This window comes from Podarcis vaucheri, assembly GCF_965113315.1.
Source record: "Podarcis vaucheri genome assembly, chromosome: 12".
In the NCBI taxonomy this organism is placed as follows: Eukaryota; Metazoa; Chordata; class Lepidosauria; order Squamata; family Lacertidae; genus Podarcis; species Podarcis vaucheri.
This window is the reverse complement of record NC_138750.1, coordinates 2,800,304-2,814,344: the sequence shown is the minus strand read 5'-3', so window position 1 is coordinate 2,814,344 and position 14,041 is coordinate 2,800,304. Positions and strand designations below refer to the sequence as shown.

Here is a 14,041-nt window from a genome sequence, read left to right as displayed (position 1 = left end):
AAGCTGAAAAGCTTTGAAGATATAAGAGAGCAAATAGCAGACTGGTTTCATTGTTATCAATTGTTTGAAACATTTAAAACAGATAAAAAAAGCAGGTTTGCACCAGAAATATCCAGATTGGAAGCGGATTTGGTTAATTCAAAAATAAAAACTCTTTTAAAGGTGTACCACCTCCTCCTTGACTGGGAAGTCAAGGAGGAGGAGGTGAGAGCTGTCATGATTAAATGGGCCCAGGATTTTGGGTATAATATAGAAATGAAAGAGTGGGAAAGTTTATGGAAAGTTAATTGGAAATTCACAGCGTGTTATAAAGGTAGAGGTAAAGGGACCCCTGACCATTAGGTCCAGTCATGGCCGACTCTGGGGTTGCGGCGCTCATCTCGCTTTATTGGCCAAGGCCAGCGTGTTATACTTTGAGGGAAAACAATATTGTTGGTACTTGACGCCATGGAAGCTTTCCAAAATGTTAAAAAAAATGTATCTAGTACTTGTTGGAGATGCGGTGTAGAAACTGGCACTATGTTCCACATGTGGTGGCTGTGTTAAAAAAATTAAGATCTTCTGGGACATCATCTATGTAGAACTTAAAAAAATGTTTAGGGTTTTATTTTTTAAAAAACCAGAAGCTTTTCAACTCAGAATAACAGGGCCAGACATTCCTAGGAATGTAAAAGAAGTTTTTTTTTTATACGCTACAGTTGCAGTGAGAATCTTAATAGTGACTAATTGGAAAAGGGATAAAATCCCTTCCAGGTCAGAATGGTTACAAAAACTAGCCGAATATGGAGAGTTAGCCCAATTGTCAAAAAAAATGAAAGATAAGTCAAAACAAGTATTTATTGCAAAGTGGGAGGTTTTCAAAACACATCATAAGAAGAATTTACACAGGGAAAACAGCTAATCAGCCACAAAGAAACATACAATTGTTTCTTTGCAGTATTGTTGCAGTATGAACTAGGTCGCTGCCTTTGAATAACTTCTGCAGTTGTACGAAATAAGAAACAAGATCATAGGAGAATAATACTTTATTATAAAATGAACAGACAGGTTTATGCAATAAGTTTGTAAATATTAAATGAAGTATGGAGAAGACGGGAAGTTAGATGTACTTGAAGAAGATCTACTGTCAGAATATATGGTTTTATTCTTTTGTTTATTTTGTATTTGGTGTAACAATTGACATAGATGTATGGTTTTTCTTTTTGATTTTTGGTGGTGTTTATAATAAAGCATAATAAAAAGAAAGAAAGAAAAAGAAAATGGAATAGGCTTTTAAATAAATACTAGAACTGTACTCGGTGTCGTTCTCATATCTACGCTACACTTTCAAATGGCATAAATACATGATACAAAAGTAATCATTGACAAAACTATTTTCTCCATAATTTTTGCACTCTATTAACTGATCTACAGTGCTCTTTTAAAACAGAAAAAGTGCATATTTTCAGAGAAACAATATTAAAAGTATCATATATTAAGTATCAAAGTGTTGAAGAATACAGATTTATAAGTTAATAATGCAGACAAATAAAATATATAAAAAAATTAAAATAAATAATCCAGCACGGTTTATGAATCATGAAATATGATCAGGCTACAAAAGTAGTCCTGTTACTGTTATTTATACACTTGAAGGTGTGAAGGTCCAGCATCTCCACTGTCCAATCTTCTTTAAGATTACAAGATGAGACAATATTGGGGATTTCCCCTGCAACACTAGGTCACAGTCCTATATGCACTGACAGGCAGTGCGTCCTGGATCATGGGGGCTTTGCATCTGAGAAATCATGCCTAGGACTAGGCTGTGTGACCAGTCTGTGCTGAAAGACCTGCTGCCTGAGGGTTTCCTTGACTGTGGAAAAATTGGAGTCTACTTGCATAAACTTTGTTGTATATTTGCTCTTATTCTTGTGAGTCAAAATACTGTTCACATTCAGGGTTGCCAATCACTTCGATGGATCCAGGAATTCTGCTCCCATCTTTTGGATAGACACACCAGCATTTTGCAGGACTTCGATCAAGTGAAGTTTCACACTAGTTGGGGTAAATGAATAAGTTTATTTCAAAGTAATTGAAATGGAGTAGATGCTTCATGAGATGAGGTTATTTGAGGGAGTCATTCAATTTTGAAACACATCGGAGGGATGCTGGCTACTCAATGTGGGTAGAAATAAAATTACAGTGGTGCCTCGCAAGACGAAAAGAATCCGTTCTGTGATTCTCTCCGTCTAGTGGTTTTTTCGTCTTGCGAAGCAAGCCCATTGACGGATTAGCGGATTAGCGCTATTAGTGCTATTAGCGGCTTTTAGCGGCTTTTAGCGGCTTATCTGCTGATCGGATCAGCTGATAAGCGGCTTAGCAGCTTAGAAAAAGGGGGAGGGAAAAAAACCAGCAGGAACTCGTAAGACATTGTCGTCTTGCGAAGCAAGCCCATAGGAAATTCGTTTTGCGAAGCACCTCCAAAACGGAAAACCCTTTCGTCTAGCGGGTTTTCCGTCTTGCGAGGCATTCGTCTTGCGGGGCACCACTGTAGTAATTCAAGCAAACAGCAATTGTCACTCAGCCATATGTTCGCATTGCTCAATCAATTATATATGCATAATGTTGGATATGGAGTGTCTCTATTAAGGCAATATTACTAAAATGTGTGGAGACTGGGGACCTACACTTCAGATTGTTCAGACAATGTAATGGAATGATTTGCTGTTGTGGGAGCAAGGCCTCCCACTCTCTGCACCCAAGATCCATGCCTACGGAAGAACGTTTGTACATGGACTGATGTTTGAGCATCCTCCAAATGTGCAGAAGGCATGAACTGCACAGCATACATCTGTAAGTCCCGTACATATCTTTCACATGGATATCAATGTTGTGATGGAGTGGGATCTTCACACTTGTACTCAAAATGAGGAGTCTGCATAGAGCTAATTCCAAAGCACTTTCTCCCCCTCTTCCTTTTTTATTCTAAGCCTGTACAACTGAAAACCATTTTCTACCATAGGAAGTTGCTGTGCAACTATCTTGTTGCAGACAGAGGCCTTCTTCCAAAGAAAGCATTTATTTCAGCAACATGGGAATAATTGTCTCTAGCTATTGACTCCAGGGATGTGGAAGAAATTTGTTTCATGTTTGGATGCAAATGTACCTAATTTGCACTTCTCAAAACAACATATGAACAGAAACATAGCTATCCTTCAAAACTGGCCTTTCTCCATATTTTGTGATGCTGTTCTCCAACCGCAACATGGTAACAAAAATGTGTGCATGAGATAAAAGTGTGCATGAAAATATCAACATGTATGCCTCAGGAGATAGACACAATAAAATATTGCTGGATTCTCATGAGGACCCTAAAATTATTTAATAAACCACAAACTGATGCAAACTGAATTAAAGAAAGAAAAAATGTGTATCTGAGAGAAACCAGCAGTTATCCATCCCTACCCTCAAAACAAGATTACCTGCTTGCTGTGGTAAAATCCATTCCGATTACAGTTGGGCAAATAGAATCTGTATATCTCTCCTCCGATTCTTTGTTGATCTTTGGTTAACTTCTCCAGCGCCTTGTAGAGTTCTTTTTTACATGGTGCCTGAAAGAATATTGTAAATATTGAAGTGTTAAATAATAACATATAAGAACTGATATATAAACAACTTTTTATAATGAAATCTGGAGCAAACTACTTATTAAGGCATTTTAAAGTCTGTAGTCCTTGAATCCAAAGGGCCTTACTCGTGGCTGGACAGCACAAAATCACAGAGTTAGAAGGGATCCTGAGGATTGTCTAGTCCAAGCCCCTGCAATGCAGGAATAGGCAGCTGTCCCAGGCGGGGATTGAACCCGAAACCTTGGCATTCTATAACCAGACTATGTTTATATGACTCTTGCTATCTAACAACACAAGTTGTTGTTTCAGACAAATAAGAGAATCTACTGCATCCAAGGGTCATTGGCAAAGGTATTCATAATACTCATGCTCTTAAGTCTGTGACAGCTCAGCCAGCAGGAGACTTTTAATCAAGGGCCACGGGTTTGAGCCCCCCATTGGTGAAAGATGCCTACGTTCCAGGGGGCTGGCCTAAATGACCCTCATGGTCTCTTCCAGCTCTATGATTCTATGACAAACCACGTGGATTGAGCTCCATCAGGCCATGCTGTTCTGGTTCAGCAGCTCACTTTCTGTCCTTTGGTGCTCTCAAGTGGCACTTCTTTGCAGGTACAGGACACTCAGCAAACCCTCCCATCCTAATTCATAACATTGCTGCTATGACTGCTTCTCTGCTTATTACTTTATTTATTAGTAAATAAATAGTAAATATAGTTCCTTACAGTTTTCAGAGTTTTGATTACATTCCTTTCACAACAGCTTTGTAAGAGTATTATAATCCTACAACAAGTAACTTTGTAATTAAGATACCAAATGCAAATGTTTATTGGCATTACAGTGCTATGTCAGTATATTGTTATATGTGAGCACTGAACATAGGATAAATATGGAACATGGTGAAAGATCAGTTGGCTGGGCCTAGTGTCTGGGAGTATTTTCCAGCTGTAAACTGCTGAAATCCAGTATCCTAACTTCAGAGTAAAAGGGACGCGGCTGGCACTGTGGGTAAAACCTCAGCGCCTAGGGCTTGCAGATCACATGGTCGGCGGTTCGAATCCCCGCGGCGGGGTGAGCTCCCGTTGTTCGGTCTCAGCTGCTGCCCACCTAGCAGTTTGAAAGCACTCCTAAAGTGCAAGTAGATAAATAGGTACCGCTTTATAGCGGGAAGGTAAACGACGTTTCTGTGTGCCGTGCTGGTGCCAGCTCGCCAGAGCAGCTTCGTCACGCTGGCCACGTGACCCGGAAGTGTCTCCGGACAGCGCTGGCCCCCGGCCTCTTAAGTGAGATAGGCGCACAACCCTAGAGTCGGACACGACTGGCTCATACGGGAAGGGGTACCTTTACCTTTTTTAACTTCAGAGTAGGCTAGAACCTACATTTCTTGTCCTTGTTTTCCTCTGTGGGGTGTAATATACCTGATGGCTTTGATGCTTCCAATGACTTGGATGAAGGTATTGGGGGGATGCTCATCTAATTTGCAGAAGACACCAAATGGAAGGGGTTGCATGTAACTGGGAACTGCTAAATATGTGATATGATGAAATCCAGATTGGAGGGTGTCGAGGAAGTCTTTTAGCAATGTAAATACACCAGGGAACAAGAAGAAAAAATTCTTATTTTATTTTGTGTGTTTTTATTGTTCTTAAGTTTTCATGTTGTGTCAAATGTAATGTTTTCTTTTGTGTTTTTGTCTCTGTGTTATAAGAGAAAACCAATATTTTTTTTTTGAAAAAAACAAAACAAATGGGAGGGGTTGCTAATGCCACAAAATACAGAATCGGGATACAAGATTACCTTAACAGATTTGAGAAAGGGGCAAAAACTAGCAGAATAAAATTCAATAGGGACAAGTGTCAGGTTCTGCACTTAGTCAGGAAGAACCAGATGCACAAATATAGGATGGGGGACACCTGGTTTACTAGCAGTACATGCGAAAAGGATCTAGCTTAACATGAGTCCACAGTGTGATGCAGCAGCTTAAAAAGCTAATGCTATTCTAGGCTGCATCAACAGAAGTATAGTGTCCCAATCAAGGGAAGCCATAGTACAGTAGTACCTCGGATTACATACGCTTCAGGTTACAGACTCCACTAACCCAGAAATAGTGCTTCAGGTTAAGAACTTTGCTTCAGGATGAGAACAGAAATCGTGCTCCAGCGGCACGGCAGCAGCGGGAGGCCCCATTAGCTAAAGTGGTCCTTCCGGTTAAGAACAGTTTCAGGTTAAGAACGGACTTCCGGAACGAATTAAGTACTTAACCTGAGGTACCACTGTATGACTCTATTCTGCCTTGGTCAGACCACATAAGTACTGTGTCCAGTTCTGTGCACCACAATTTAAGAAGGAAATTGACAAGCTGGAATGTGTGCAGAAGAGGGAACCAAGATGATCAAGGGTTTGTAATCCAAGCCTTATGAGGAATGGTGGAGAGAGCTGTGTATGTTTAGCCTGGAAAAGAGGAAACTGAGAAGAGACATGATTTGTTGTGGTTGTTTAGTCGTTTAGTCGTGTCTGACTCTTCGTGACCCCCTGGACCAGAGCACGCCAGACACTCCTGTCTTCCACTGCCTCCCACAGTTTGGTCAAACTCATGTTAGCAGCTTCCAGAACACTGTCCAACCATCTTGTCCTCTGTCGTCCCCTTCTCCTTGTGCCCTCCATCTTTCCCAACATCAGGGTCTTTTCCAGGGAGTCTTCCCTTCTCATGAGGTGGCCAAAGTATTGGAGTCTCAGCTTCAGGATCTGTCCTTCCAGTGAGCACTCAGGGCTGATTTCCTTAAGAATGGATAGGTTTGATCTTCTTGCAGTCCATGGGACTCTCAAGAGTCTCCTCCAGCACCATGATTCAAAAGCATCAATTCTTCGGCGATCAGCCTTCTTTATGGTCCAGCTCTCACTTCCATACATCACTACTTTTATGGTCCAGCTCTCACTTCCATTATTACTACTGGGAAAACCATAGCTTTAACTATATGGACCTTTGTTGGCAAGGTGATGTCTCTACTTTTTAAGATGCTGTCTAGGTTTGTCATTGCTTTTCTCCCAAGAAGCAGGGGTCTTTTAATTTCGTGACTGCTGTCACCATCTGCAGTGATCATGGAGCCCAAGAAAGTAAAATCTCTCACTGCCTCCATTTCTTCCCCGATAGCCATCTTCAAATATCTCAAGGGCTGTCACATGGAAGAGGGAGCAAGCTTGTTTTCTCCTGCTCCAGAGAGCAGGACCCGAACCCATGGCTTCATTACAGGAAAGGAGATTCTGACCAAACATCTGGAAGAACTTTCAGCAGTGCAACGGATTCACTCCTTCCCTGCAGATAGGAGTTGCCGCTACCACCCCAGTTGCCCCCTGAGTTGCCCCTCCATCACTGCCACTGCCTATTTCCTCTCCGGCCTCCTTGTGATCCCCTGCTGCTTCCGCATGCTGTGGTCTCCCCAGGCTGCCTCTCGTCGCCTCAGGTGGTTGGGGGGGGGAGGGGAGAGGAGTTTTCTGATTTGCCTTAAGTGGCAAAATGTCTTGAACTGGCCCTACCCTAGACATGTATCCCAACACTGTTTTTCCAACAAGTTCGTGTGTGGCATTTTAGCCTCGTGGCTATGAAATGGCAACTTGCCTAAATCCATGTGGCGAGTTTGGTGAGTGGGTGGGAATATGAACTGGAGTTCCCCATGGCCAAGCCCAGAACACTTGCTATTTATACCACATTAGAATCATATAATTTGTCATGGCTTAAGGAATTAATTTCATGGCATTCTAAATTATGTTTCTACTGATGGCCTGCTTTGCTTCAATTTAGTGTGCAGATACAACAGAAAATGGATGTTAGAGAACTCACATGTTTCTTTAACTTCTTAAGTTCATTCAGTCTCCTGGCTTTCATACTTTCGTGGGCAGCGACCGAATTCCAAGGGACAGGCTTATCTTGGCCAGCAGCAAACGTCAGCTGGGTGTCATCCTGCTGATCAGCTGTCATGTCACGGTCTTCATGGGGCATGTCTTCTGCTTCCAGGGACTCTAGCAGGGGAGAAGCACAAATGGAAACATGACTCCACACAAGTTCCACGGCTTGAATGGCAGCTCTAGAAGAGCAGAGCTTCGACATCCTGGCTGGAACCTCCATCCCTCAAGGAAAAACAGACATTTATATGGAGTCTTCTGTGTGTGCCATGGTTTTTATGAAAACTTGAAAACACTGTATTGTCTATAATAATTCAACTTCCCGAGAATCTTGGATCTCTTAAATAAAATAAAAGAAAATATCTAGCCCATATAGCTGTGAAATCAGTGTAGGGCAGTGCCTAGGGAGAGTGCAGATGAGTTGCTATGATTTTCAAAGGCCAGAAGATGCAGCTTTCCAATAGTAACCCATGTAACACCTTTTCCTTCTTCGTGACTAACAGCTGTATAAATTATGGGATTTTTTTTTTTTAATAGTGGTAGAATCATGCAAAACAAGAATAATGCCAATTAAGATGAATCTCATCTTAGAATGAATCTATCTGGCAGTGTTGAACAAAGACTGGAGAGACCCAAGTTCAAATCTCTGCTCCACAAATGAAGCTCCCTGGACAACTTTGAACCCGTCTCTCTTTCTCAGCCCATGATTCCTCACAAGGCTGTAAGGATAAAAAGGAGCAAGGGATGAGAACTGTTTGTGTCATATGCATTTCTTAGAGGAAGGAGAAATAAAACCATCACAAGTACGCGTAAAAGTAATTTTTGTTTATTTCCGGATTCAGCTTTTCTTATCACAAATGTGAGTTAGACAGATACAGAATTTTGATGATTCTAGTGCAGAGTATAAAGATCCAGGATCCAGCACTGGTTATAAGAGCCAGTGTGGTGTAGTGGTTAAGAGCAATAGACTCATAACCTGGGGAACCGGGTTCGCTTCCCTGCTCCTCCACATGCAGCTGCTGGGTGACCTTGGGCCAGTCACACTTGGGCGGTATGATTCTATGATTCTATGATTCTATGATTCTACACTTCTCTGAAGTCTCTCAGCCCCACTCACCTCACAGAGTGTTTGTTGTGGGGGAGGAAGGGAAAGGAGAATGTTAGCCGCTTTGAGACTCCCTGGGGTAGTGATAAAGCGGGATATCAAATCCAAACTCTTATTCTTATAAGAAACATTTTTCAAAACCCTACAGTGTGACTTATTACAGGAAGTCTAGCAATTAATTCAGAAATTCAAACATATGCAAGAGCTAAGAGAGGGCATCCTGAAATGAAAGATAATTTCTACTGCTGTAAACAACAGCCCTTTGCTTCTTTCTGTTAAAGGTGTGACATTGCTCATAGGTGTCCAGAGGAGACAGCAAGCATTCAGCTGGTCATAGAATCATAGAGTTGGAAGAGACCACAAGGGCCATCGAGTCCAACCCCCTGCCAAGCAGGAAACACCATCAGAGCACTCCTGACATATGGTTGTCAAGCCTCTGCTTAAAGACCTCCAAAGTAGAAGACTCCACCACACTCCTTGGCAGCAAATTCCACTGTCGAACAGCTCTTACTGTCAGGAAGTTCTTCCTAATGTTTAGGTGGAATCTTCTTTCTTGTAGTTTGGATCCATTGCTCCGTGTCCGCTTCTCTGGAGCAGCAGAAAACAACCTTTCTCCCTCCTCTATGTGACATCCTTTTATATATTTGAACATGGCTATCATATCACCCCTTAACCTCCTCTTCTCCATTTTGGTCAGAAAGACAAAATGCACGACTACCAATATTGCATTTAGAGCAAGCTCTAGTGTGGCTTTAATGTGTGTTGAAGCATGAAAACAGGATGTCTTTGAACATTGCTCCTAGAACAATTACTTCCATTATGCTAGAGTGTTACTATTAAAGACCATGAGCAAATGAACCATTATGGCTTTTGGTTACAATGTACATTGAAAAAATATTGCCTGACTATGGCAAATACACGTTTGCAAACATTTGCATCATGCAAGTTGCTTCCTTTTGAAAAAGGGAACCCCAGGTTTGCCCATGTGCAATGTGGGAAGAGCACTTGAAGCAATTTTCAAATAAAAAGTACTAATTGAATGTGCAAAAAAGTTTGTAGGTAAGCAAAAAGGAGGCAACAGAAGGGGTAACAGATAGAAGCCTTGTGGGGGGTGGGGTGTAGAGAGATTTATAAATAAGGGACTGTGGCAGTGAAATCTAAGACTTTGATGGAAACCTCTTGGATCTAACTATGTGGCCGGGGGGGGGGGGAGGCAGCAGGCAAAAGTCTTTTTTCATTACACTTCAAATCATAGCACTTTGGCTAGTGTCAAAGTGTCAGTTTCCATTTAAGCAATCCTTATGTCCAAATTGCGCCATGGGAATTACCGGTACTAGGGACTCTTGAACTACAAGCAAAATGGGGGGCAGGAGAGACTTGCCCTATAACAATGTTCAGGAATTCACAAGTATTTTGTAAATCCTTGGCTGAATCCTAATGGAAAGCAAAATTCTATCCATTCATGATCAAGCCACAGTTCTACAAAGTTTCCTATGGTTTGCTTAATGTAATTTTCAACAGCTGAAATATTGGCACCACAGAAGTTAAACTGGGCACAGGAGAGTTTAAAGGCAGATGGGAGTCTGTGGTTGCTCCCAGGTGATCATAACATGCTTTGCTCCTAGCCCTGTAAAAGATGATAAATATTTTCACTGACATCTGAAACGGTATTCCAGAGCTGATTAATTTAAAGCATATCCCAGTGATGGGGACTGTGGTGCAGAGATTCTATTTTCAACAGCATTTATTGAATCTATTTTCAATAGCATCCTTCCTCTCCTTCTTTGGAGGTTTTTAAGCAGATGTCGGGTGGCCACCTGTCCTGGATGCTTGAGCTGAGATTCCTGCATTGCAGGGGCTGGACTAGATGGCCCTCGGGTCCCTTCCAACTCTACAGTTCTATGATTCTGTGATTTCTATTAAAACTACCCGTAACCCCTATGTCTTTAACAACAGGCTGAGAAGTAGAAATTAAATGGTGTGGATGTGAATGAGAGAGAATTATTGCTTGTCAGGTGTCTGCAAAAACGCAGGAGCAGAAATAGGCACAGGAGCAGGACAGAAAAGAGGCAACAAATATTTTCCTTCCTTCCTTTTCTTCCACAACACACACACATTAACATCATCAACATGGCTGCCACAGGTGAAGGGGGGGCAGGCCCCTTGGGGGGGTTTCTTCCTCTGACTGAGAGTTTAGCAACATACCCCTGGCTTTGCACTCAGACCCCAACTTTCTCCATAAGTAAAACGTCCCTTAGTGAAGGTGTGCCTTCAGGAGTCACACTCTGGATCTGACTCCTATGGGACAGATCTCCAAGGTCTCAGGCAGAGCTCAGCTCCACCTTTGCTGCCTCACACCAGTCGGTGCTCAGGATCAAACCTGGAATGTTCAGTGGACGAAGCCTTTGCCCTGGCACTGGGCTCAGCCTGGGCTTCTACAGCTCAGCTTTCTGACACGCAGGAACATTTCCCACATTTCTTTGGCCACTGGCTGCTTGCTGTGGAGAAGATCTAATGCCAAAGCCACATACTCTTGGCATTCTGCCACAGCCAGTGTGGTGTAATGGTTAGAGTGTCAGGCTAGGACCTGGGAGAGCAGAGTTCAAATCCCCACTCAGCCATGAAGCTCCCTGGGTGACCTTGGACCAATCACTGCCTACCCTGCCTCACAAAGCTGTTGGGAGAATGAAATGGGGAGGAGGAGAACCTGGAGCTCCTTGGAAGAATAAGGCAGCATAGAAATGTAATAAAATAAGTAAGTTAACCATGCGCTAATTGCTAGACATGCAAAGCAGTATGCAAAACAGGAAGGCACATTATTTACCTGCAGCCTCTGCCGTGTCAGAGGCAGGAAGGCAGGTGCCCTGCCCATGGAAGAGGGCGTGCAGGGGCCGGGGTTCCTCTGGGGGCACGGAGCACCTGAGACCCCGGCCACAGCGGGCTGCGTATACTCCACAGGGCTCCCCCAGCTGGAGGGCACAGGTATGGCAGCAGCCACAGCCTGGCGGATGAGCAGTTTCAGGGCAGCTGGCAGGCACCGGCGGGCACAGCACAAGCTCCTCTTCAGTGCATGGGGCACAGTGCATGGGTTGGAGAGCAGCCCCGAGGATGAGGCCAGGGCAGAGGAGCAGGAGCAGCAGCTCAGCGCGGAGGCCTGTGGAACACATGGCGAAGGAGACCAGTCAGCAAAGCAGCTGAGTCTGGAGAGGAGCACCCGTTCGCTTCCTCACGTTCAGCTAGCCCTGTGTTCCAACCACAGGGCATTTATACAGTTCCTTGTCAGTCTGTTAATCTTTAACCCCAAGTTAACTATTGTCTGAGCAGGAGGGACAGAAAAGCATCATTTCATTGGTAGTTTGTGCCCCTCCCACTCTATTTTTTTAAATGATGAAATAATGCATCACTATTCTACTCATTCTTAGCCTTTCCAGGACAGTTCTAAATATGTCTACAGAAAAGGAACTCTTTTTTTCCTCTTTATCAGAAGTCCTGCTACTTTGGACAATTCAATTACTGGTATTTAAATTATTGTTGAGAAAGACGGAGGAGAAACGAACGCCTTGAAACCTCGGTAGCTGACTTCATACTTCCACAGCAACAGATTCAAAGGCCTCTTGTTTAATTTTTGTCATGTGGCTGGAGGTTATTAGGACAATGACATACCCAGAGAGGCCCCCAGAGGGTAATCAAAGCCCCTGAGATCCGGTAACTCCTGAACGCAGCAGCACGTAGGAGCTAATGTCAACAGTGTGTTTGCAAAGGATTATTTGGGACGGTTTCCTGTGGATACACTTGTGCTTTAGCAGAGCTCAGATGTGAGTCCCTGGCATCAGTGGGTAAGAGGCTGGGCTACGTGCTTATCAAAGGCTCCATCGCACAGCTACTCCCTTACGGGCTGCTTTAAGAATAACACAGACTGTCCTTGCATATAGTTTAGCATAAACCAAGGGTGTATCTTATGCATGCTTAAGTGGGAGTAAATCCCATGGAAGCAAGTGGGATTTCCTTCAATGGAAACATGAATCTGACCAGGCTGGAATCCATCTCTGTAGGTTTTCTGTAAAAGGGAGGGAAGGAGTTCAAGGGGCTGCAAGACACCTGAAGGCATTGTGCAAATAATAAAACAATCCAAAACCTATTCAAAGCATTAAAACAGCAAAAAACCCAGATAGCATTAACTATGAATAACATTATGAAACATTTTTTAAAAGACACCTGGCTGCATTAACAGCTGTTAGCATATAGTTTGCCTCTTTGCGGCTGCTTTTATTCCCACTTAATCCCCATCATACTCCGCATGATGCTATCCTCAAACACCACCATTCTCAGTGCTTTCCCCCTTTAAATTCGGGTCTGCCTGCTACAGTGAAGAGCCAATACAGTAAGTTTGAGGAACTTAGGTTCCAAATCATCCCACTTGGGGGCACAGACCATTTGCTTTAGGGTTTAGGGCTGTGTGGATCAATGGTCACTTTCGACTGTTCCCCTTTCTTCAAGGCTTTCACATCTTTTCTGGCTGCACTCTTAACTATTTCTGGTGGAGGAATTTTCAATTGCACACTTTTTGTGTGGGCAGGGCTCCCCCCCCCCTTTAAGGGGCATGAGCTATCTGTCCTACAGGTACATAATATAATCTAGAAACCAGAAGGCAGGGACAAACACCACAAGGAAAGCCTACTGGTATGTCCAGGAAAGGCTGAAGTCGCCCCCTAGATACAGATTCAGAAACATGCAGGTGTGAACTACTCCATCCTAATTTGAATGAGGAAAAAGTGAACAGTTAAATAATGCTCAAATGTGCACAAGCTCCCAAGAAAACATTGCAAGAAATGCTCCATTTTTTTAAAAAAAAGATACATTAACATTGGAGAATCACAAACTTGAGGCTGACAAGTTTGCAGAAAACAGGGAAGCAAAGGGAGAACTATGAATAGGAATGGGGGGGATAAGCAGGCACACTTAAGACCATTTAAATCAGTAACGTGAAAGTTCTTTGTCCCACAGAACTTAATGGGAATCACTGAGCACTTGAACCTAAATAGAGTTCAAGAAAGGTGGTGCAATGAGTTTGAAATGTGCGTAACCAGCACACAGCCTGGCCCCTCGAGAACCATTTCAGTGACATCTTCTAAACATTAGACGTCATTGTAAACCCCAAACGGAGGCTGGAATGAAAACTTAGCTCATGAGCCTGTGGGAAAGAGGGCTTATAAAAGTAACAGCACAGCGGCTGTGATTCATGTGCTGTTCCGTGATGACTCAGAGAAGTCGATAGCAGTTAGGAAAACCAGCTGTTACCCGGTCAGAACATTTTACACTGTGACCATTTTGACCCAGTGGCCCTGATTTACACTGTTTTTGTTTGTTAAAGCAATGGCGAAGCTGACGAGTGAGAGGGAACACCATGGCAGCGCCCCGAATAACTTACACA

General features: G+C 43.1%; 1 protein-coding gene across 1 annotated transcript; it reads right to left on the bottom strand.

Moving 5' to 3' along the window:
- Positions 1–1,009: 1,009 nt before the first annotated feature.
- Positions 1,010–11,834, bottom strand: IGFBP1 (insulin like growth factor binding protein 1). Its single transcript, XM_082192912.1, has 4 exons — positions 11,435–11,834; positions 7,444–7,622; positions 3,462–3,590; positions 1,010–2,034 (listed from the first exon to the last, which is right to left on the bottom strand). The coding sequence occupies exons 1-4, from the start codon at positions 11,775–11,777 to the stop codon at positions 1,903–1,905; spliced, it is 783 nt and encodes a 260-aa protein (XP_082049038.1). The 5' UTR covers positions 11,778–11,834; the 3' UTR covers positions 1,010–1,902.
- Positions 11,835–14,041: the final 2,207 nt, after the last annotated feature.